The 23,599-nt window shown below is 39.0% G+C and overlaps 1 protein-coding gene across 1 annotated transcript; it reads left to right on the forward strand.

Moving 5' to 3' along the window:
• Positions 1–13,625: 13,625 nt before the first annotated feature.
• On the forward strand, positions 13,626–15,106 carry LOC103513298 (phosphate carrier protein, mitochondrial-like). Its single transcript, XM_017445767.2, has one exon. The coding sequence runs from the start codon at positions 13,799–13,801 to the stop codon at positions 14,819–14,821; it is 1,023 nt and encodes a 340-aa protein (XP_017301256.1). The 5' UTR covers positions 13,626–13,798; the 3' UTR covers positions 14,822–15,106.
• Positions 15,107–23,599: the final 8,493 nt, after the last annotated feature.

Raw genomic sequence — 23,599 nt, forward strand, 5'->3', positions numbered from 1 at the left:
AACCAAGCTTTAAGTTTCTTAACTTCATTAGTCCACCGTCAGTAGGACAGCGCCACAGAGGGAACTCGAGAATTCAAAGTTTTCTTTACTGATAGGCGCATTGCATACACGTTATAAATACCAGGCGTTCATAAAAATAGAAATTTCTTAGCTACCTATCAACTATCTTAACTTATAGACCTCTAATAATGATGATAATAATAATATTGATAGATTTTTCTAAACTTTTTTTTTTCTCACACGCTGATTTTAATCAATCTCCAGTAAATAATAAGAGATAGGATTTTAATTTTAATTAAAACGCTATCTTCTCTTTGGCTTGTAGCTTACATATCCTGTCAGCCCCTTCCTATCTCTCTCTTTCTCCCTCCCTCTCTCGGTCTCTCTCTCCCTCTCCCTCTCTCCCTCCCTCCCTCTCTCTCCCTCCCTCCCCCCTCTCTCTCTCCCTCCTATCAACTAGCTTTGGTTTCGAACTTTGAAGGGATAGCAACGTACAGTATAGCACGTATGCCTTGTAAGCGTTAGGTCACGGGTTCGATTCTGGCTCCAGGTGAACTTTATCGTAAGCAGATAAACGGCTGGTTTTCTCCTATCCTATCATCATTCTCTCTTCGATTTCGGGACGATAAGATTACGAGGTACAGAGCTCCCTCTATCAAACCTCTTGCGTTAGGAAAAGTGTATTAGGTATTACACCTACCTTACCTACGAATTCAACAATTATGTTGACAAAGGTTAGGATAGATTGTAGGTACCTACCTATGTTTGTGAAAAAAAGTTCGTTTTTAATATCAGACACAGTTAAACTTTTTCTCGGCTTTTTCCACGTAAAAAAGTTTAAAATATCTCTTTTTTAATTGGAAACAGGCAGATTTTTTTAAATTTCTACCAGGAAATGAACTTTATCCTAAGCAGATAAACGGCTGGTTTTTCTCCTATCCTATCATCATTCTCTCTTCGATTTCGGGACGATAAGATTGCGAGGTACAGCTCCCTCTATCAAACCTCTTGCGTTAGAAAAAGTGTATTATTACACCTACCTTACCTACGAATTCAACAATTATGTTGACAAAGGTTAGGATAGATTGTACCTATGTTTGTGAAATGACTTTTTTACGAAAAAAAAGTTCGTTTTTAATATCAGACACAGTTAAACTTTTCTCGGCTTTTTCTACGTAAAAAAAGTTTAATTGGAAACAGGCAGATTTTTTAAATTTCTACCAGGAAATGGCACAGTTTTTTTTTTACTTTTTTTTAGAGAGAGAGAGAGAGAGAGATTTGATCGAGGGCGGTGGGGAGGTTACAGTTCAGCAACGAAGGTCTTATAATCTCGAAATTGAAGAGAGAAGGAGGACAGGATAGAAAGCCAGCCGTTCCGAGAACGAACAGCCAGCCGTTCCGAGAACGAACAGCCAGCCGTTCCGAGAACGAACACCTCGGGCTCTCCAGTAAATAATAAGAGATAGGATTTTAATTTTAATTAAAACACTATCTTCTCTTTGGCTTGTAGCTTACATATCCTGTCAGCCCCTTCCTATCTCTCTCTCTCTCTTTCTCTCCCTCTCTCTCTCCCTCCCTGTCTCCCTCCCTGTCTCCCTCTCTCTCTCTCTCCCTCCCTCTCTCTCTCTCTCTCGAAAGCTTTCTAGCAAAAAAGCAAAAAAAAAAAAAAAAATATCTTTGATTTATTTTTATTTATTTTTCTTCTAAAAATGTGTAAAAAAAAATTGATTCGTCGAATTTTTTGAGCAGAAAAAGAGGAGCAGGAATGCAGTGTATTGTGCTGATCGTGATTCTTCTGGGACTCTCGCCATGCTTCCTATGTGTCTCGAAAAAGGGTGAGTAAGAAGACAGTTTTCGAACCACTCACGCCCAGACCATCAGACCTAGGTCTGAGAGACCGTCTTAACCTGCCTTGGTGGTGTAGTGGTCAAGGCGCTCGACTTGTAAACAGGAGGGCGTGGGTTCAATCCCAGCCGAGGTATGGAATTTTATCCTCAATATAATTTGAGAATTGACCACAATAATAGTAGTAGCACTACCTGCTGGAGTAAAGGGACTTTTCAGTCTATGCGAGCAGTATAAATAAGCACTAGGTATATTATTATTATTAATATTATTAACGTGGTGCCAATGTGGCGGAAAAATAAAGCTTGACGGTCGGTCTGATGGACAAAGATCGTACCACAAGGCGTCTGACAGACCTAGACCTTTCAGACGAATTGAGCGTGGAATGGTTGTGGCCTTTTTTTCACAGCTAGGTATGTAGAGAGTCGCCGCGGATTTCGCAGAACATAATCGTCGAAATCCGCGAACATAATCGCGAAATCCGCGAACATAATCGCCGAAATCCGCGAACATAATTGCCAAATCCGCGAACAAAATCGCGAAATCCGCTAGAACGTATTTATCGCGAAATCTCGTTGAACCATAATCGCGAAGACTCCGATACGAAGTCATAATCGCGAAATCCGCGAACATATTCTGCGAAATCCGCGAACATAATCGCGAATTCCTCTAACATAATCGCGAAATTCCGCGCACATAATCGCGAAATCCGCAACATAATCGCGAAATCCGCGAACATAATCGCCAAATCCGCGAGACATAATCGCACCTCCGCGAACCAAATCGCGTAACTCCGCGCCTCATAATCGCAAAATCCGCGAGTTAATTCGCGAAATCCGCGAACATAATCGCCAAATCCGCGAACATAATCGCGAAATCCGCGAACAATCTCCAAAATCCGCGAACAATAATCGCGAAATCCGCGAATCATAATCGCGAATTTTCCGCGAGCATACATCCTGTCTAAATCCGCGAACAAACATCTGAGAAATTCGAATATAATCGCCACATTGCGCGAACATAATCACGAAATCCGCGAACGGAACATAAATAATCGCGGAAATCCGCCGAACAAAATCGCCAAAATCCGCGAACAAAATCGCGAAAATCCGCGAACAAAATCGCCAAATCCGCGAACGATAATCGCGGAAATCCGCGAACATAATCGCCCAAAGGTTCCGCGAACATAATCGCCAAATCCGCGAACCAAATCGCGCGAATCCGCGGAACATAATCGCCAAATCCGCGAACATAATCGGCAAGTCCGCGAACATAATCGCCAAATCCGCGAACATTATCGCGAAATCCGCGAACATAATCGCGAAATCACATAGGTACGATATGTACATAGGTAGATTAGGTGATAGGTAACATACCTATTATTAAAAACAGATACAAAATACAGTCGAACCTGGATAAACGAGAATCCAAGGGACCAGCTCATTTTTGCGTTTAAAGGTTTAGCAAAGTGGAAGAGCAAACTGATGAAAGCATGACAAATTTAAACAAGACAAGTTAAGAACAAATTCTGATTTATAGAGGTAGGTACCTCATTTTAAAGTTAAAAAACGCGTCCCGAATTTTTTCTGGGACAAAAACGGAAATTCGGGACAAAACGCCCCAAAATGAAAAACTGAACGGGACGCCGGGACACCCCCTGAAATTCGGGACTGTCCCGCCCAATTCGGGACGTTTGGCAAGCCTATTTATGCATCGCCCCATCCTCTTATCACTTCTTGTGATTTGTCTCTCACTTCATTCTGTGTCACATTTCTTGTCACCTTCGGGGTTCAAACCCTTGGTGTTTCAGAGCGTGACCTTTCGTTCCTCTACTCCTATCTGACTCCAGATACCGACGGACACAGTTTCAATGAGTCCATCAAGATTGGGTTTCTGGGAGCTTACGGCACCTCGCAGGTAAGTGTAGAAATGCTATTATTAAATTTATGGCCATTTTCTTGTGTATCTGTCGGGCTCAATCCCCGAATTGGCTCAATGAGGGAAAAAAATAGCTCACTCCGCGGAGTGAAAAACGCAAACTGCTTAATCCCCGAAATTTGGCAATTGAGCAATTTGTAAATAGCTCAGTCCGCGGACTGGATTTATGAAAAAGTTCAAGAGCCGAAATCGGCCATTGAGCACCAAGAGAAATTAATAAAATTGTGTATTTTTTCTAATACTAATCTGCCATCGCGATCAAAAGCCGTTTCTAAATCAATCTACGAATTTCCTTTTTTCTCCCACAGGTGGCGCTGGGTGCTCTGCCGTTAGCCGTAACTGCGGTCAATGCCGATCCTACCTTACTACCGGGTAGGAATTTGACCTATATGGCCGCTGATATTGGCACAACAGAACAAGGTAGGTCTAAAACCGGTTAGGTACCCCCTATTCTTCTTCTTCTTCTTCTTCTTCTTCTTCTTCTAATTCTTCTCCCTCTCTTCTTACCTGTCTTCTCTCACCTCTAATCTCTTCTCTAGTCCTTTTCTGCTCTTCTTTTCTTTTCTTCTCTTCTCTTCTGTTCTATCAGGTATCACCCACACCTTCACAGTATTATTTTCTGCACCTACACATTACAATATTACAACAGTCAGGGGAGTTATACAAGGGGTCTCATCCGGGCCCAAACACCTAGAGGGGGAGGGGCAGATTTTTTTTTTTTTTCTTTTTCAGAAAAGCACATGAAATCCGAGTAGGTAGGTAACTAGGTACCTAGTATTCTTCTTCCTTCTTCTTCTTCCTTCTTCTTCTTCTCCCTCCTTTTTTCTCTTCTTCTTCTCCCTTCTTTGAATTGGGAAAAATCAATATTATGCCTTCAGGCACACTCCATTTTGACTTTCCCCACTTTTTTTTTCTTTTTATTTATTTATTTATCATTATTATTATTATTATTATTATTTTATTTATTTATTTATTTTTCCAGGTAAGGACCAGGATTCCTTCCTATCGCCCCTAGCAATTCGTAAGATGACTGAAATGCGAGATAATGGCATCATAGCATTCATAGGACCTGATGACACCTGCCGTTCAGAAGCCCTGGTAGCAGCCGCTTGAATCTGCCAATGATATCCTATGTAAGTAGAATAGAATAGAATTGTACCCTGTTTTATACTGCCGAAATGAGACTGAAAAGTCCCTTTACTCCCGCAGTCTTGAACAAGGTCTTATAATTATTTATGTATTTGGTAGAGAATAAATTTGCAAATTACAAATAAAACCTTGCTTGAATTGAAAAAAAACATACGTGAGAACCTCGAATTTATGATCTAACTAGTTACAAATAAAAACTTGCTTGAATTGAAAAAAAAGTACTGTAGAACCTCGAATTATTGATCTATTGATCATATCTCAGGATCGGTTAAGAAATTTCGCAAAATCCTTTCTTATGCACACTAGACCATAAAAGGAATATGCGCTACCAAATTTCAGCTATCAGGTGTTGTGGTTCTCGAGATAGAGTGATCAGTGTGTGAATGTGAATGAGTGAATGGATCTTTCTTAATAATAGATCGTACGCTACCTACTACAAACTTTATTTTGAAACCTCAATCATCGATTAAAATCCATTCCCCTATTTGGAAGTTTCTCTTATTGTCTTAACTTATAGAACTCTCTAATAATGATAATAATAGACAATAATAATAATAATAATAACTAATCGCATGATGTGAGTATAATAATAACTAATAATAATAATAACTAATATAATAATAAATAATAATAATAATAATAATATAATAATAATAATCATACATAATAATAATAATAATAATAATAATAATCATAATAATACCTAATAGGATATTTATGTAACTCATCATATAGATGAAATTTCTTAATAATCGTAATATAATAATAAAATAATAATATATGATATAATAATATGATAGATTTTTCCAACACTTTTCCTAAAATTTTTTTTTTCTCACACGCTGATTTTAATCAATCTCCAGTAATATAATATAAGAGTATGGATTTTTAACTTTTATATTCTTTACTACTTACATCGTCTCTATCTTCTCTCTCTTTGGTCTTGTAGCTTACATATCCTGTCAGCCCCTCTCCTCTCTCTCTCTCTCTCTTCTTTTCTCTCCTCTCTCTCTCCCTCTCTCTCTCCCTCCCTCTATTCCCTCTCTCCCCGTCTCTCTCTCTCTCTCTCTCTCTCTCTCTCTCTCTCTCTCTCCTCTCTCTCTCGTCTCTCCGATAGCTTTCTAGCAAAAAGCCAAAAAAAAAAAAACACAAGGTACCTAGCAGAGTATCTCGGCATTCCTGCTGACCCGCCCTTCCGATCTTCTCTCTCTCTCTCTCTCTCTCTCGATAGCTTTCTAGCAAAAAAGCAAAAAAAAAAAAACAAGGTACCTAGCAGGTATGTAGGTAGGTATTGTATATGTACCTGAAGGATTAAGTACACCTGAGACCCTTAAAGGTTAGTAGGTTACCCATGCAAGCCCTGTCAACCTGTTGACATATTTGACATCGAAGTTTTTTTTTTTTTAAGAGGTTTGATAGAGGGAACTGTAACTGCTATGGTCTTATCGTCCCGAAATCGAAGAGAGAAGGAAGGCAGGACAGGAGAAAGCCAGCCGTTCCGAGAACGAACATTATTCCATCAGGATAAAATCCGTCCTGGGCGGGAATCGAACCCGCGGCCTAGCGCTTACAAGGCAGACGCGCTACCAACCAAGCTAACCAAGCTTGACATCGAAGTGAGAGTGCGTTTTTTTTTGTTGTCGGTGGGAATCGAACCCGGGACTTTCTGCATGTCAATCAAACATGTTACCATTGGACTGACCGTTAACTGGAGCTATTTAATTCATTGATTGTTCTTTTATAGGGAATGGAAATAGGTACCTACCAGCTTTTTTGTGAACCTCTTTTTACAGAGGAACATAAAATACAAATTTTATTGCACAAGTCTTGTAGGTACCTAGGTTTATACTTTATAGATACATTTATAGATATCTAGGTTTATACTTTATAGAAACATTTATAGGTACCTACCTAATACGTTTATAGGTACTTAATAATAAATAAATAGATATAAATAAATAGGTACCAACCTAAACACAAAAGATGTTTCAAAGTCGACTTCGCTTGACCATGTAGTGTGGACGTTCCTTAAGAGAAGAAGAAGTAGATGAAGAGCAAGGAAAAAGGAGGAGGAGGAGGAGGAAAAGGGAAAGAAGAAGAGTAACTAAAGAGGGAGAAATTAAAGAGAACAGGGAAAGAAAGAGGGATACAAAGAAATTTGACGAAGAGCGTGTGGACCTCCTTAGAAAAAAAAGGAAAGAGGGAGAAATTAAAGAGAACAGGGAAAGAAAGAGGGATACAAAGAAATTTGACGAAGGGGTGGGAAATATGTCTTTGCATGGCTTCGGTAAACAAAAGATGCAAACACAATAAAAATTGCAATTTATTTTTTTTTTTTATCCCTTTGTCCCTTTCGCCCTTTTATTAAAAATAAATAAAAAAAATCCCTCCCTTTGTCCCTCATAATAAAAAATCCCTCTTTTCAGTGACGTGGTTCTCTTTGAAACCTAGGGGTAGCACCGGTTCCCTTTCTCTCTGCGGTTTTCTTTTCACCTCTTCCCCCCCCCCTCTCTCTCTCTCTCTCTCTCTCTCTCTCTCTCTCTTTCTCTCTCTCTCTCTGTCTCTTCTTGATCCCTTTTGTGTCGCGTCCACATTTGCACAGGACTATTGCACTTACCACTACTTACCACTTACCGAAAATAGCAAGTGATTAAAGTGATGATTCTTATTAAAATATTATTATTTAAATATTATTATTAATATATGATATTATTAATATTATTATTATTATTATTATTATTATTATTATTATTATTATTATTATATATTATTATTTTATTATTTTATTAATATTATTATTGATATTGTTTATTATTTTTTGATTCTTATTTAATATTATTATTATATTCTTATGATTCTTAATTAAAAAAAGTGATGATTCAACTGGATTCTAAGATCATCAGCGGATCGGCACTGTATATGAGTTTATAGCTCCCCATTTGACAAAGCTCACCCACACCACTGCCTTCTTTTTTTTTACTTTCTATTTAATTTTTTCATTGTACAAACATTTCTTTCATTGATAGACAGGGCAACATTTATACTGGAGGTGGGAATCGACATTTTTTTTCTGATTTTTCCTATTATCTCTGTCTAGAATTTGAAATTTATTTTTAGAATGAGGTAGTCCTCCTTCCTGAGTAGATTTCTTTGTTAGCACTTTCAATAAAGTCTTGTGTATTGACTATACATGGTTGACCTTGAAATGTATTAAATAGTTATTTATTATTAATATGTTTGTACAAAAGGCTCTAATGCATTGCTTGAATGGATCTGTCATTGGTGTCAATAGAGATTTTTCTTGTTCTTCTTCTTCTTCTTCTCCTTCTTCTCTCCTTCTTCTTCTTCTCCTTCTTCTCTCCTTCTTCTTCTTCTTCTCCTTCTTCTCTCCTTCTTCTCTTCTTCTGCTTTTTCTTCTTCTTCTTCTTTTCGAATTAAAAGAGCAACTTTATTCAGTCTGTCAAGCGTAGGACTGAAAAGTCCCTCTTTGTTAGAACTTTCAGTATTTTATATAATAAATTCTTCTTCTCTAAGTCTTGTGTATTCAATACTAGCCGAAATCCTTAAGGCATGGCCGTTTATGTCACTCATCGATTTAGTGGTCTTTCTCGGCGTAACTTAACAAAAACGAACCGAAAAAAAGCCTATAACCTTCACGGGAGTGCAAGCAATAAGTTGACAAAGTTTCATAGTAATCGGATGAGCGGTTTGGCCAGGCATAAAGTTCAAACAAACAAACACACAAACAAATATTCATTTTTATAATTATATTAGATAGCTGACCTTGAAAGTGTAAATGCAAAGGAATCTAATGCATTGCTTGAAAGGATCCTTTCTACATTCCTGTCAAATGCTGTATTGCTGTCAGTTTGTTAATGGAGGGAGTTTTGCACTTAGGTACCTACCTATGAAATTATGAATGATGGCCGGGCCCCCAAAATGAGTTTGAACTCGGTTTAATTTTGAATTTTGGAGTAAGCAATCTGATTGCTTAATACGAGAGTTAAAATTAAACCGAGGTTAAACTTAGATTTTGACCCACGACATCAGATTAATCCAAAAGTTTAACCAAGAAACCAACTTTAAACTTTTCTAGCAATCAAAATTTCTGTTGTCTTGCACATTGCATACATAATAGAAAATACCAGGCGTTCATACAAAATGACATTTTTCTCCGTTTTCTTAAGACTTCTTCCAAGAAGAACAGACTAATTAAAACTGTTTGACAGAAATGTAGGTACCTATTGACTATTGAGAAAAGACGGATATATACCTAACTATCTACCAGTTTATTTTATGGATTATGCTATGTTTACTTTTCCATTATTTCTGAAGCCTAGCAGCAGGGCTTCTCAATTCTACTTGATTTCATGACATTTTCCTCGTTTTTAATATTTTCTTCTATTTTTCCAACGAAATCCATCATTTTCATTTTAAATTTAAACCATTTGTTATTTTGTTGCTGAAAACGAAGCCTCCAATATGCAAGATCATGAAACCTTCATACTGAACAAATAAAAGTCAATTTATTATTATTAACATTATTTTCTCTCCCTAAAAGAAAGCTAACAAGACAGCGAAAAAGTGTGGGGAGGGGAGAGAAACAAGGAAGTTTGACAGTTTGACGATGTCAAGTTAAGAAACGAGGTTGATCTTTTTCTTCTTCCTCTTCTTCTCCTTGAACTATAGATCAGTTGCGCTTACTTGTGTGATGTTTCAAAGTCATAGACCAGGAAAAATGAGGACCAACGGAATTTTTCTTTTTCTTCTACGACTTCTAGATACCGAGATAAATCGATTTAAAAAATACCGGTAAATCGTAAACTTTGACGTCACGGCATACGCTCCCGTAGGCGATGACGTCAGAATTCATGACCCCCGCTTCGTTTGTTTGTGCGCAAGCGTTTCTGCGCATTTTGACGTGAAATCTGACGTCACACCTCTTTGAACTTTTTCATTAGAACGACAATTAATAATTAAATATAACATTTTATAATTATGTTTGCACACTATAATAAATGTTAATAAAAAATAATTAAATATTCGACCTTTTAAAGTTACTTTTTCCGAGTTTTGACCTCAAATTTGGATTTTTGACAACTTTTTACGTAGGAATCGACCTTTTATTAATAATATTTTCCCAATTGCAACTCCTTTATTGAAGAAAATAAAGAAATAAGAGGAGAAGAATCATCTACACCCCCAATTTCCTTCTTCCTTTCCTTTCTTTCTTCCTTTCCTTCTTCGTTTCCTTCTTGCTTTCCTTCCTTCTTCGTCTCCTTCTTCCTTTCTTTCTTCCCTTTCTCTTAATTCCTTTCTCTCTTTATTTTCTTTTTTTTTTTTATTAATTTGTTTTCTAGAAATGTGCCGACAAGCGGGTCTCGAACAAGAAGGTGTTCTACACGTTCGCCCGCACTCTACCGCCTAGCACAAAGGTGTCCAAATCAGTGGTGGCGCTACTCAAAGAGTTCAAGTGGTACAAGTTCGGCATCATCAGTGGCGTAAACCCGGCCTGGTGCGGACAAGTACAGGAGGCCATCAAGGTGAGGGGAGCTTTAAGTGTTTAAACTTAAAAAAAATGCCCCCAGGTACGAAAACTTTTGAAGAATTATGTGCTACGTTGGACTCGTGTGCTCTGTGTCAGAACATGCCCAATCCGTAGTTTGCCCCAGATATAGGTATTCTTCCCACAGCACTCTCCTGGATAGCACATGAGTACCAGAAAGCTGGGCCGTGTCCAGGATTTTGTAGAGGGGTGGGACCGAGTCCAAAAGTGATGTACAAGAGGGGGGGATGTTCCAAATTTTCGGAGCTTGGCTTACAGTAAAGGAGAATAATTGAGCTCAAGGGGGAGACGGGCCTATTTAGGAAACAACCTCGGTGCAGTGGTTAACGCGTTGGACTTTGGATCTGGAGGTTGGTGGTTCGAGTCCAAGTCAAGTCATGAAATCTATCTAGGTGTAATAATTGGAGAACGATATTTGTGAAAAGCATTTCAGTATGCTTCACACAGTTAAAAATTCCTTTGAAAAATCCTTATGTTCTCTCTCTTTAGGATCTGGCCGTGGAAAATCAGCTGGAAGTCACCCAGAATCTCCAGTTTTCCGACTACATCCCGCAGAAAGTTCAAGAAATGGAGGACCTGGTCACGAAGACACACGAACACACACGAGGTAAGAATCCGTAAGAACCCGAAATAATACGATTGATTACGAAAACATTTCTCACCTATAGACATATTATCTACCTACTCGTTTGGCTGGGGGACGTTAAACAGGGAGTGTATCAACCTGAATCCCCCTTGCTAAAGATATAGCAAAGGTTGAGTGCGAAGGGAATCCGTATTTTTTTTAGCCCAAACCAAATGTCAGCCCAAAGCAATCACCTCAGTTAGGACCAATTGAGAGGCAGACGAAGAACGCCGACCTCGTCTGTACACTGCCCTGCTAAAAAAGAGGGCAGTAAGTCCAAAATTTGACATTTTGAGTTATATATCAATACCCACGTATTTTTATGCGTAGAATTCAAAAAATGCATCAAAAACAGTCTACGAAAAAAAACAACGAAGATACAAGGAGCACAGACGATCGAACCCGCGGCCTAGCGCTTACAAGGCAGACGCTCTACCAACCAAGCTAGCTAGGCACATTAATGTATTTGTGCGCATACGTTTCTGCGCATTTCCTTCCGCTCCTCCGCAAGCGTACTTGCATACTGGCGCTATCTAGCGGACGAAAAAACAACTGCGTAAAGTCTGACGTCACACATCTTTGAACTCTTTCATTAGAACGGAAAATAAAAATTGAATTTAACCATGACTCCCCCTTCGTTTGTTTGTGCGCAATACTGCGCAAGCGTTTCTGCGCATTTTGACGTGAAATCTGACGTCACAACTATTTGAACTTTTTTATTAGAACAGCAATTAAAAATTGAATTTTCGACCTTTTAAAGTTACTTTTTCGGAGTTTTGACCTCAGTTCGGATTTTTCACAACATTTTACGTAGGAATCGACCTTTTATTAACAATATTTTCCCAATTGCAACTCCTCCATTATACATAGGTAGGTATAACTAGGTATACTTATACAAACATAAGGCTTGTCCAGCCATCAGTTAAATCATTTATTAAGAACATCAAGCCACTTCCAAGACAAGACAAAATATTGCTCCATCCCCACAGGAGACACAAACACTATACATTCAACTTACAGTGATGTGAAAGCCGCGTGTGACTATACGATATAAATACCTATTAATGAGATATAACCTACTGTCAGAATGAATTTATCTCCTGTCATTAGAAGATAATTATGAGAATTGCGTTCGTACCAATAGTTTCATTAATTCTGACAAATATTGCTCCATCCCCACAGGAGACACAAACACTATAACATTCAACTTACAGTGATGTGAAAGTCGCGTGTGACTATACGATATAAATACCTAATATTAATGAGATATAATTAACCTACTGTCAGAATGAATTTATCTCCTGTCATTAGAAGATAATTATGAGAATTGCGTTCGTACCAATAGTTTCATTAATTCTGACCCCGCCCCTGTGATCACGGAACTTTTAGTCTTAACTAGAAGTTAGATTGCTTCCGAGGATTCCAATAGCTCCTCGCTATCTCGAAAATTCATAGGTAATTATAATGTACCGAAAATTTTCAAGGCATTCCTCTCTCTCCCTGCCTCTTTCTATGGATACCTATTGAAAGTGTCGGACCTGTGACTCCTAAAGGAACTTAGCCTGGCGCACTGCCGTGCGCCTAGATAGATATTTTCTTGGATTTGCTGATTATAGAATAGGTACATTCATAGACATTTTCTTGGATTTACTGAATCTCGAATTCTTCATATTGAAAAAAAAAAACTAATGAGACAGAATGGCATCAGGTAGACAAGCCTGGCTGGGGAACGTTAAACCAGGGAGGATACCAGCCAGAAATTTCCCTTGCTAAATAGCAAATGTTTAGTGCGAAGGACATTGACTGGTAAAATTTTTGTAGCTAAAACAAAATGTCAGCCCAAAGCAATCTCCCTAGGGATTGAGAGGCTGACGAAAAACTCCGAAAAAAAAAGAACATTGACCAAGGCATTGAACATTAAGAACAAAACAGTTTTTCTTCTTTACAAGGGACACTTTGTATATTCTGAATTAAAAAAATAAATATTCCAGGTCGATCACCATGGGTTAAATTTAGAACTTCTCTTTATTCTATTCCTATACATGTGTTAGGAGCGGCACACTAGCTCCCAGATGTAACATCTTGAGAGATAATTATGTTTAAGTATTTACAGTGACTACCTGTAAACTGTATGTAGGTATTGTCTATGTAATAATGTTAGATACTGTGACAATAAAGAATAGAGTCATAGTGTGCTTGTGTATAATTTTTTAACATACCTAGATGATAAATAAATCAAAATGGATATGAAATTTTCAACTTCATGTTCATAAAATTCCAAAGTAGCCCATTCCCAATTCTCAGCCTCGTGTAATAATGTTAGATACTGTGACAGTAAAGAATAGAGTCATAGTGTGCTTGTGTATAATTTTTTAACATAGATGATAAATAAATCAAAATGGATATGAAATTTTCAACTTCATGTTCATAAAATTCCAAAGTAGCTCATTCCCAATTCTCAGCCTCCCCATACTCTATCTCGTGTGTGTAATGTTGACATTCAAACTATAGCGCTTGTGCGCTTCATAAGAATATTCTTGGCAAACATCTTTGTAGCCCAATTCATTTTTTTCTCGACCTTGCCGCGTCAGGTCATCGTAGGAAAAAGGTAGTTTAATTTTTTCGTTATTTTAATAATCGAATATTGGTTTGCAATTTAGTGTTTAAGTGCGAAAATGCCGTCGTTTTACGAGATCGCGAAACAAAATGCGTTCAAGAATCCGTTCTCCCAAGCAAAGTGCGCTGGTGTTTCCAATGTTATTCTGCCTGGTGACAGTTGTGCCTTTGGTTCGTTAAAGTATTTCCTCCTCTGTGGTATGGGAGGTATTATCTCGTGTGGTTCTACGCATACGTTGATCACCCCTCTGGATTTGGTCAAATGTCGTCTACAAGTAGATGGCGCCAAATACAAGAACTTGATCCATGGATTCAAGGTCACCATGGCTGAGGATGGTACCAGAGGTTTGGTACGTGGCTGGGCGCCCACATTCTTCGGCTATTCAGCTCAAGGCTTAGGAAAGTTTGGTCTGTATGAATTCTTCAAAGTCATCTATAGTGACATTCTTGGTGAGGAAGCTGCCTATCTGTACAGAACAGGATTATACCTTGCAGCATCTGCTTCTGCTGAATTTTTCGCTGATATTGCCCTCAGTCCATTTGAAGCCATCAAGGTCAAAGTTCAAACGACGGCTGGTTTTGCCACTACGTTACGAGAGGCTGCACCCAAGATGTTTGCCCAAGAAGGAGTCAATGCTTTCTTCAAGAGTTTGGTGCCTCTCTGGGGCAGACAGATCCCTTACACCATGATGAAGTTTGCCTGTTTTGAAAAAACTGTTGAGCTTCTGTATGCCCATATTGTTCCTAAACCAAGAGATCAATGTTCCAAGGGAGAACAGCTGATTGTGACGTTTGCTGCTGGTTACATTGCTGGCGTATTCTGTGCTATTGTATCTCATCCTGCAGATACCCTGGTCTCCAAACTAAACCAAGAGAAGGGCGCCACTGTGGGAGATATTGTCAAGAAAATCGGTTTTGGAGGATTATGGAAGGGATTGGGTCCCAGAATCATTATGATTGGTACATTGACCGCCTTGCAATGGTTCATCTATGACTTTGTAAAAGTTGCTTTCGGTATCCCTCGACCTCCTCCACCAGAAATGCCAGCATCTCTGAAGGCCAAACTTGAAGGCAGATCATAATTCATTAACATTTAGATACGAGATACGTACGTACTAAAACTTTCTGCTAAAAGCTTTTTGATACTACTCAAAATATAAAGGTATCAACTTTTCAAACAAATAGTTTCCTGTTCTTGATTTAGTACAGAGATTTGCATGTAGATCAGGATGAAAATACCAAAAAGCAGATAATACTGCTGAGTCATGTAACATTACTAATTGACCATTAATTATTATCCTCTACAGAATTTCATTATCCTGACGTAGGAACCTAACGTATCAATCATTGTGTAAAACACTGTAGACAATACATGGAAATGTAAAAAATTAATAATGAAAAATAGTTCTACATACAAATTAAATGAGTTTTTGTTGAAAAACTAAATTACCTATACTCTATAGCATTTCTTATGGTTATTGATATTGGTATTTTTCAAACAGACAGTTGATAAGCGTTGAGTTGGGTTTATATGAGACTCATTACTTATTTCGCCTAACTCGAACACTATACATACTATAAGTATAAGCTGTATAAGCTATTAGTTTATGTCATAGGATATTTACATTCATGTAGGGGAATATTTTACGAGGTCTGCTCTGCTCAGCCTTTGCATATAAAATCCTCCACACAGATCATAAAAACTTCCCGACTCCGTTATATGTTGCCATCATATCCCAAACATTACCACTGATATACATTAGGTTAAAACAACAGAAATACAAAAGTTCCTTTAATATCTCCCTATACTAATCATTCTTTGTTTCTTTACCGCCTTCCTGTCTCTCGCTCTCTCTCTCTCTCTCTCTCTCTCTCTCTCTTCTCTCTTTGTCAATTGCATCCACGACCATTCAACGATTCATAAAATGAAAAAAAAAAAAAAAAAAAAAGCCGTTAAAAACTAAACTGTCATTCCATATAAAATGTAAATACAACAATAAAATATTACTTTATTGGGGTACAATTTATTGTAAACCATTATTTTATTTTACAAAGATAATTTTAAACCGTTGTCATTTAGGTATACTTCTTTATGATGGACAGATTTTAGTACCTATTGAAACTACCGACATACCTACCTAGACAGAATACGACATTGTAAAAATTTAGTTGTTTTTCCAATTCTAAATTCTACTTACGGTCGGTCCACAGTCTGGGTTTAAACTTTTGGATCAAGCAATATCCCATCAGTTGATAAATTCAGCGAATCAAATCGCTTAACCTTTGTGGATTCGGTCTTTAGCAGTAGGTACCTAGTTGAGAGGTGAAAGGGTTACGACAGGGCCGTATCCAGGGTTTTGCCGAGGGGGGGGGGAGTGGATGCTCGTCCACAGTCTGGGTTTAAACTTTTGGATCAAGCAATATCCGATCGGTTGATAAATTCAGCGAATCAAATCGCTTAACCTATGTGGATTTGGTCTTTAGCAGTAGGTACCTAGTTGAGAGGTGAGAGGGTTACGACAGGGCCGTATCCAGGGTTTTGCCGAGGGGGGGGGGGGTGGATGCTCCAATTTTTCGAAGTTTACAGTAGGTAGTTACAGGAGAAAAATAAAGCTCGAAGGTAGGGGAGGGGGTGGCCGGGCGGACCGGGTTTTATTATAGATTTTGGGCTTGCTCAGGCTATTGGGGATTCTGCAGGGGTCGGACCTCTTATTCTGTGTAACTCTCCCCTCTCCCTGTACTCTAGATAACGTTATGTATATGCATATTATTATACAATGTACATAGGTTGGTAGAGTCATATAAGTATTTATATTATTCTTACTCTCCCGGGTGTTGAATTTCTATACCTTTTTATTTCCTCCTCTTCTTCTTTTCGGAAAAGAAATTTATCTCTCCATCTTGAGCTGTAAATGTAAATTGTGTTCCCTTTCTACTCTGTGGAGACCAGAGGTATGTATAAAAATGTGTGATAGCCTTTCTATTCTATGTAGGTACCTATAACAAAAGAGCTCCACCCGGAAAATTCTATGCAAAAGACCAAAATACTAGCCGAGGAAAATGATTCAAGTCAAGTATTGGTTGGTAGTATCAAATGTGACTTTGAGTTCTCTTGTCTATTTTAAATTAACTCTTTATCTCTAATTTTACGAGATTGTTGGCACAGTCAGCATATACATAAAGAGTTCCTGTTTCCTACAATACAAACCTACATAGTACATACATACAGTAGGTAGTATTTAGAATTGGTACCTAAGTTATACATATAAGTTACAGTTATTGTATAGATAAAACTCTGATAAATTTTCAATGCTAGGTACTTCACCAGGAAACAGAACCAGCATCCTACCTCCTCCTCCTCCTCCCATCTCCTGTACCTATACATAATTTAGTTTTCGCATTTCAAATTCAAAATGTCAGGCCGCCACAATGTAACGCTGTGACTCTACCACCATACAGGAATATCAAAATACAGTGTCTATCAATTCTCATGACGAATGGTGAAACTCCTCTTTTTCTTCTTCTTTATAACTAAATCTAGGTAGGTAGGTATTTAACAATCAAGTTCATCCTTGTAGATGTAGAGTAAACTCCATAGATCCATAGAACATTGGAGTGTACAAAGTACAAATTCATGGTGTTCGTTTACCCAAGCATTCTCACGATGAGATTATGACGTGATTCTCAAAACTTGCGAGATAGAGACATGTTCTCTGTCTCGTCCATGAAAATATCACGAGATAAGAAATATTATATTCATTTCTTCTCATCACGTACGACGTGCATCACTAAATCAGCACAGAGCTCGAAATCCTTCTAACATAGGGAGACAATCTACCTAGGTATACCTTAATACAAGAATAAGACTATGAAAATGCTCGGAGCTCCAAAATATTGATAAAAATAGGAAAGGATGTGATTGAAAAAAGAAATCAACAACCTGTATTTTGTGATCGGGCCCTGATCACAAAATAAAAGCCAAAACGTAAGGCCAAAAAACGGCAAATGATAGAAATTAACGAAATAACCAATAACCACACGTTGAAAATAGGCACATAGGTAGTACCCAATAATACAAATAAATGTCTAGTACAACGAGACAAAAGTTAGTATCTACAATAGGTCCGGATGTAAACTCGGAAAAGGAAAATGATTTAACCCAGGGTGCGATATTGAGTTGATCAGGCTCAAAGCACAAAGTGGGATAAACCAAATAAGTAGGCGATAAAAGGAGCTAAGAGCGAGAGCTATGCCAAAAAAAAAAATACAATCTAAATTCAACGTAAGTACATAATAATCGTAGGTAATCGCTGTAAATTTGAGGATATCGCTGAATACAGGAGAACGACGTGAGTAGAGACATTTAGAGATAACCCTAAAAGTGAACTCAAAGGACTTGGAGCTTTGGTAAGCGATGTAAGAAGAATTGTAGACTTACCTGTAACAGAAGAAATAATAAGCAAAAGTTAGAACAAAGTATTCAGCTAGACATAGCTCCCAGATACTGGTTTAATTCAAAAGTTTGTTTTTGACCTTCCATTTTAGCCAGCCTAGTAGAGAGTAGATATGTAGATAAGATAGCTTGGAAGGTAGCGCCTCTGCCCTAGATTGCAAGCTTCATTCCCGCCCGGGACCTTCTATCCTAACCTAAACAGAGGTTCTCGGAACGGCTGGCTTTCTCCTATCCTGTCTTCCTTCCCTCTTCTGTTTCGGAATGATAAGACCTCAGGTCCCTCTATCAAACGATCAAATCTCTTATAAAAATGGGTCATTGTCTTATTCGTTATAGGACTTTGTATCCAGAGCTGACAGTCTAAAATAAGACCCCACTTTCATAGACTCATTATCGTTTGCCACTTGTTTTTTTCCCCCGGACGAGACTCGAACCCACGTACCTTCTGTTCCAGGTGCCAGCCCATGCCAGTTACCTGTACGACGCTGTCTATATTTACGCCAGGGCTCTCACCCAAATCCTGCACCTAGGGGGAGACCCTAGGAACGGGTCCGCCATCTTGGAGCACATCCTCAACACCAAATACCACTCCATACAAGGTGAGGAGAGGGGAAGAGGGGAAAAGGAAAAGAGAGAAAGGAAGTGGGAGAAATGAGAGGAGGGAAGGACAAAAAAAAAAAAAGAAGAAGAAGAAGTCGAAAAATGAACTTATGGCCGAAGCTACAAAATTAGAGTTTAAACCAGGAACGGGTCCGCCATCTTGGAGCACATCCTCAACACCAAATACCACTCCATACAAGGTAGGGAAGAGGAGAGGGGAAGAGGGGAAAAGGAAAAGAGAGAAAGGAAGTGAGAGAAATGAGAGGAGGAAAGGACAAAAAAAAAAGAAGAAGAAGAAGTCGAAAAATGAACTTATGGCCGAAGCTACAAAATTAGAGTTTAAACTCGTTTCAAGTTTAACTCTTGGGTGAAGCAATCTGATAGGACCTATGAAAATGATATAATAGTCATAAAGATGACCCTTCATAAACTCCATATCATTTTCATAGGTTTTTTTTTAAGTTTGACAGAGGGAACTGTAACTGCTAAGGTCTTATTGTCCCGAAATCGAAGAGAGAAGGAAGACAGGATAGGTAGGAGAAAGCCAGCCGTTCCGAGAACGAACATTATCCCATCAAGATAAAATCCGCCCCGGGCGGGGATCGAACCCGCGGCCTAGCGCTTACAAGGCAGACGCTCTACCAACCAAGCTAGCTAGGCTGGCTTTTCATAGGTTTAGTTTTGCAGGTGACTACGCGTTACTCAAAAGTCGCGCGTCTACGCTTCAAATGTGAGATCAGCCTTTAGTGAGACAAACCTTTAGTTCTAGTTCCCATTTTGTCCACCAGGTTTTGACGTGTACATAGATGAACACGGAGATGCGGAGGGCAATTACAGTGTTGTCACGTTGACCTTGGATAATAACAACCAGTTGACGGTGTTGCCAAGTTTAACTTTCAACATATACTTCTCTAGTTCCTATTTTGTCCACCAGGTTTTGACGTGTACATAGATGAACACGGAGATGCGGAGGGCAATTACAGTGTTGTCACATTGACCTTGGATAGTAACAACCAGTTGACGGTGTTGCCAAGTTTAACTTTCAACATATACTTCTCTAGTTCCTATTTTGTCCACCAGGTTTTGACGTGTACATAGATGAACACGGAGATGCGGAGGGCAATTACAGTGTTGTCACATTGACCTTGGATAGTAACAACCAGTTGACGGTGTTGCCAAGTTTAACTTTCAACATATACTTCTCTAGTTCCTATTTTGTCCACCAGGTTTTGACGTGTACATAGATGAACACGGAGATGCAGAGGGCAATTACAGTGTTGTCACATTGACCTTGGATAGTAACAACCAGTTGACGGTGTTGCCAAGTTTAACTTTCAACATATACTTCTCTAGTTCCTATTTTGTCCACCAGGTTTTGACGTGTACATAGATGAACACGGAGATGCAGAGGGCAATTACAGTGTTGTCACATTGACCTTGGATAGTAACAACCAGTTGACGGTGTTGCCAAGTTTAACTTTCAACATATACTTCTCTAGTTCCTATTTTGTCCACCAGGTTTTGACGTGTACATAGATGAACACGGAGATGCGGAGGGCAATTACAGTGTTGTCACATTGACCTTTAATAATAATAAACTCTTTATTGTTGAAAATTCATACAATACATAAAGTACAAATTTAACAAAAGTTTTGTCGATAGGGGATATAGCGGCATAGGTATCTAGTTTCCCTCTAAAATTTTAAAATTCAGTCATTTTTGACGGGCATGAACTACTTTCCACTCCCGCTGTGATGGAAATGCTGCTAGGTAAATATTGTAAATTGATTTCATTTTGTCATTTGACAGGGTTGACATGGGCTTTGTTATTTTAAATTAATTGAGTAGGCGTCAGGAACACGTAATACCTGCCAGGGCGTATATTTAAAGGGGGCCGAGGAAGTACCGAACCGCCCCCCCCCCCTCCGGACCCAGGGCGTATATTTAAAGGGGGCCGAGGAAGTGCCGAACCGCCCCCCCCCCCTTCGAGCTTCATTTTTCACCTTACGGTCCCCTGTATTGTACCGCTTGGTCCTCTCTATAGTATGGCCCAGAAGTCCTGTAAGGTACCCATTTATCTTTTGAATGGCTATTAACGGCTTGGAATGTTGGAATTTTCATCGATCAAAAATCAAGTTGAAAAAATGTTAGCCAGCCTAGTTAGCTTAGTTGGTAGTGCGTCTGCCTTGTAAGCGCTAGGCCGCGGGTTCAATTCCCGCCCGGGGCGGATTTTATCCTGATGGGATAATGTTCGTTCTTGGAGCGGCTGGCTTTCTCCTATCCTGTCTTCCTTCTTTCTTCGATTTCGGGACGATAAAATCATAGCAGTTACAGTTCCCTCTGTCAAACCTCTTAAAAAAAGTGTTAGGTAGCATAGTGGTTATTTTGTTCTAAGCTGGCAGTCTGATGCAAGCCCTAGAATCCCTACATGTATACTACGATTTCATAATAGGTACCTACATACTGAGTTTTTTGCCTCTGAAGGGAGGGGAAATCGCCTTTTCTTCGTTATATCGAGGTTCTACTGTACTTTTTTTTGCCTTTTTTTCTGTATTTATTTAAGAATATATTGAAAATTACAAATAAAACACCCCTTCCAGGTTTTCATGTCCTGATTATTTTACTAATTTATTTCGGGACTCTAACCCGCGACCCTTCTGTTCCAGGTGCCAGCCCATGCCAGTTACCTGTACGACGCTGTCTATATTTACGCCAGGGCTCTCACCCAAATCCTGCACCTAGGGGGAGACCCCAGGAACGGGTCCGCCATCTTGGAGCACATCCTCAACACCAAATACCACTCCATACAAGGTAGGGAAGAGGAGAGGGGAAGAGGGGAAAAGGAAAAGAGAGAAAGGAAGTGAGAGAAATGAGAGGAGGAAAGGACAAAAAAAAAAGAAGAAGAAGAAGTCGAAAAATGAACTTATGGCCGAAGCTACAAAATTAGAGTTTAAACTCGTTTCAAGTTTAACTCTTGGGTGAAGCAATCTGATAGGACCTATGAAAATGATATAATAGTCATAAAGATGACCCTTCATAAACTCCATATCATTTTCATAGGTTTTTTTTTTTAAGTTTGACAGAGGGAACTGTAACTGCTAAGGTCTTATTGTCCCGAAATCGAAGAGAGAAGGAAGACAGGATAGGTAGGAGAAAGCCAGCCGTTCCGAGAACGAACATTATCCCATCAAGATAAAATCCGCCCCGGGCGGGGATCGAACCCGCGGCCTAGCGCTTACAAGGCAGACGCTCTACCAACCAAGCTAGCTAGGCTGGCTTTTCATAGGTTTAGTTTTGCAGGTGACTACGCGTTACTCAAAAGTCGCGCGTCTACGCTTCAAATGTGAGATCAGCCTTTAGTGAGACAAACCTTTAGTTCTAGTTCCCATTTTGTCCACCAGGTTTTGACGTGTACATAGATGAACACGGAGATGCGGAGGGCAATTACAGTGTTGTCACGTTGACCTTGGATAATAACAACCAGTTGACGGTGTTGCCAAGTTTAACTTTCAACATATACTTCTCTAGTTCCTATTTTGTCCACCAGGTTTTGACGTGTACATAGATGAACACGGAGATGCGGAGGGCAATTACAGTGTTGTCACATTGACCTTGGATAGTAACAACCAGTTGACGGTGTTGCCAAGTTTAACTTTCAACATATACTTCTCTAGTTCCTATTTTGTCCACCAGGTTTTGACGTGTACATAGATGAACACGGAGATGCGGAGGGCAATTACAGTGTTGTCACATTGACCTTGGATAGTAACAACCAGTTGACGGTGTTGCCAAGTTTAACTTTCAACATATACTTCTCTAGTTCCTATTTTGTCCACCAGGTTTTGACGTGTACATAGATGAACACGGAGATGCAGAGGGCGTTTCGGAAGGAAGCATTTCTTATTAGAATAATCATAACGTCTATGTTTGTATCTGAATGGTGAAGAATAGTTGGACTTCTCAAATGATACGCTCTTGGATGGGTGATCCACTTTGGCTCTAGGAAAATCCTGATGCTCTTTTGGAGTAATACACCCAACTTGGTGTTTAGTAATTTGACGTTTTCTAGAAAGCGGGTCCCTTTGACCTTTGCTTTGGACATGGTTTACCGAATTTGTTTTAGGAAAATGAACACCCAAATCTAATTTGCCATAGTTATCGTCGTCAGCAATAAGATTTCGAACATCTTGTGAGGGAAGCACGTTGATATTTGAATGGTGGGAACGATGAATCGGAAGGAAGCATTTCTTATTAGAATGATCATAACGGCTACGTTTGTATCTGAATGGTGAAGAATAGCTGTTGGACTTCTCAAACGATACGCTCTTGGATGGGTGGTCTACTTTGGCTCTAGGAAAATCCTGATGTACTTTTGGAGTAATACACCCAACATGGTGTTTAGTAATTTGACGTTCTCTAGAAAGCGGGTTCTTTTGACCTTTGCTTTGGACATGGTTTACCGAATTTGTTTTAGGAAAATGAATACCCAAATCTAATTTGCCATAGATATCGTCGTCAGCAATAAGATTTCGAACATCTTGTGAGGGAAGCACGTTGATGTTTGAAGTTTGAGGGTCTTTGGGTGGGTGATTTAAAGCAATTTTGGGAGGTGAAGTTTCACAGACAATATTGGTCTGAAGATGAGTAGGCTCATGTGTTGTCGAAGAACGGTCTTTAATATAGTAGTTGTTATTATAGGGCGTATGATGATTTCGATATCGGCCCTGCCGATTCATAAATTTTCCCCGATGTTTCTTAAAAGAACGGCCGTGATTTGGTTGCTCATAGAAATTATTCTGAATATACT

Source organism: Diaphorina citri, unplaced genomic scaffold (assembly GCF_000475195.1).
Source record: "Diaphorina citri unplaced genomic scaffold, Diaci psyllid genome assembly version 1.1 scaffold951, whole genome shotgun sequence".
NCBI lineage: Eukaryota > Metazoa > Arthropoda > Insecta > Hemiptera > Psyllidae > Diaphorina > Diaphorina citri.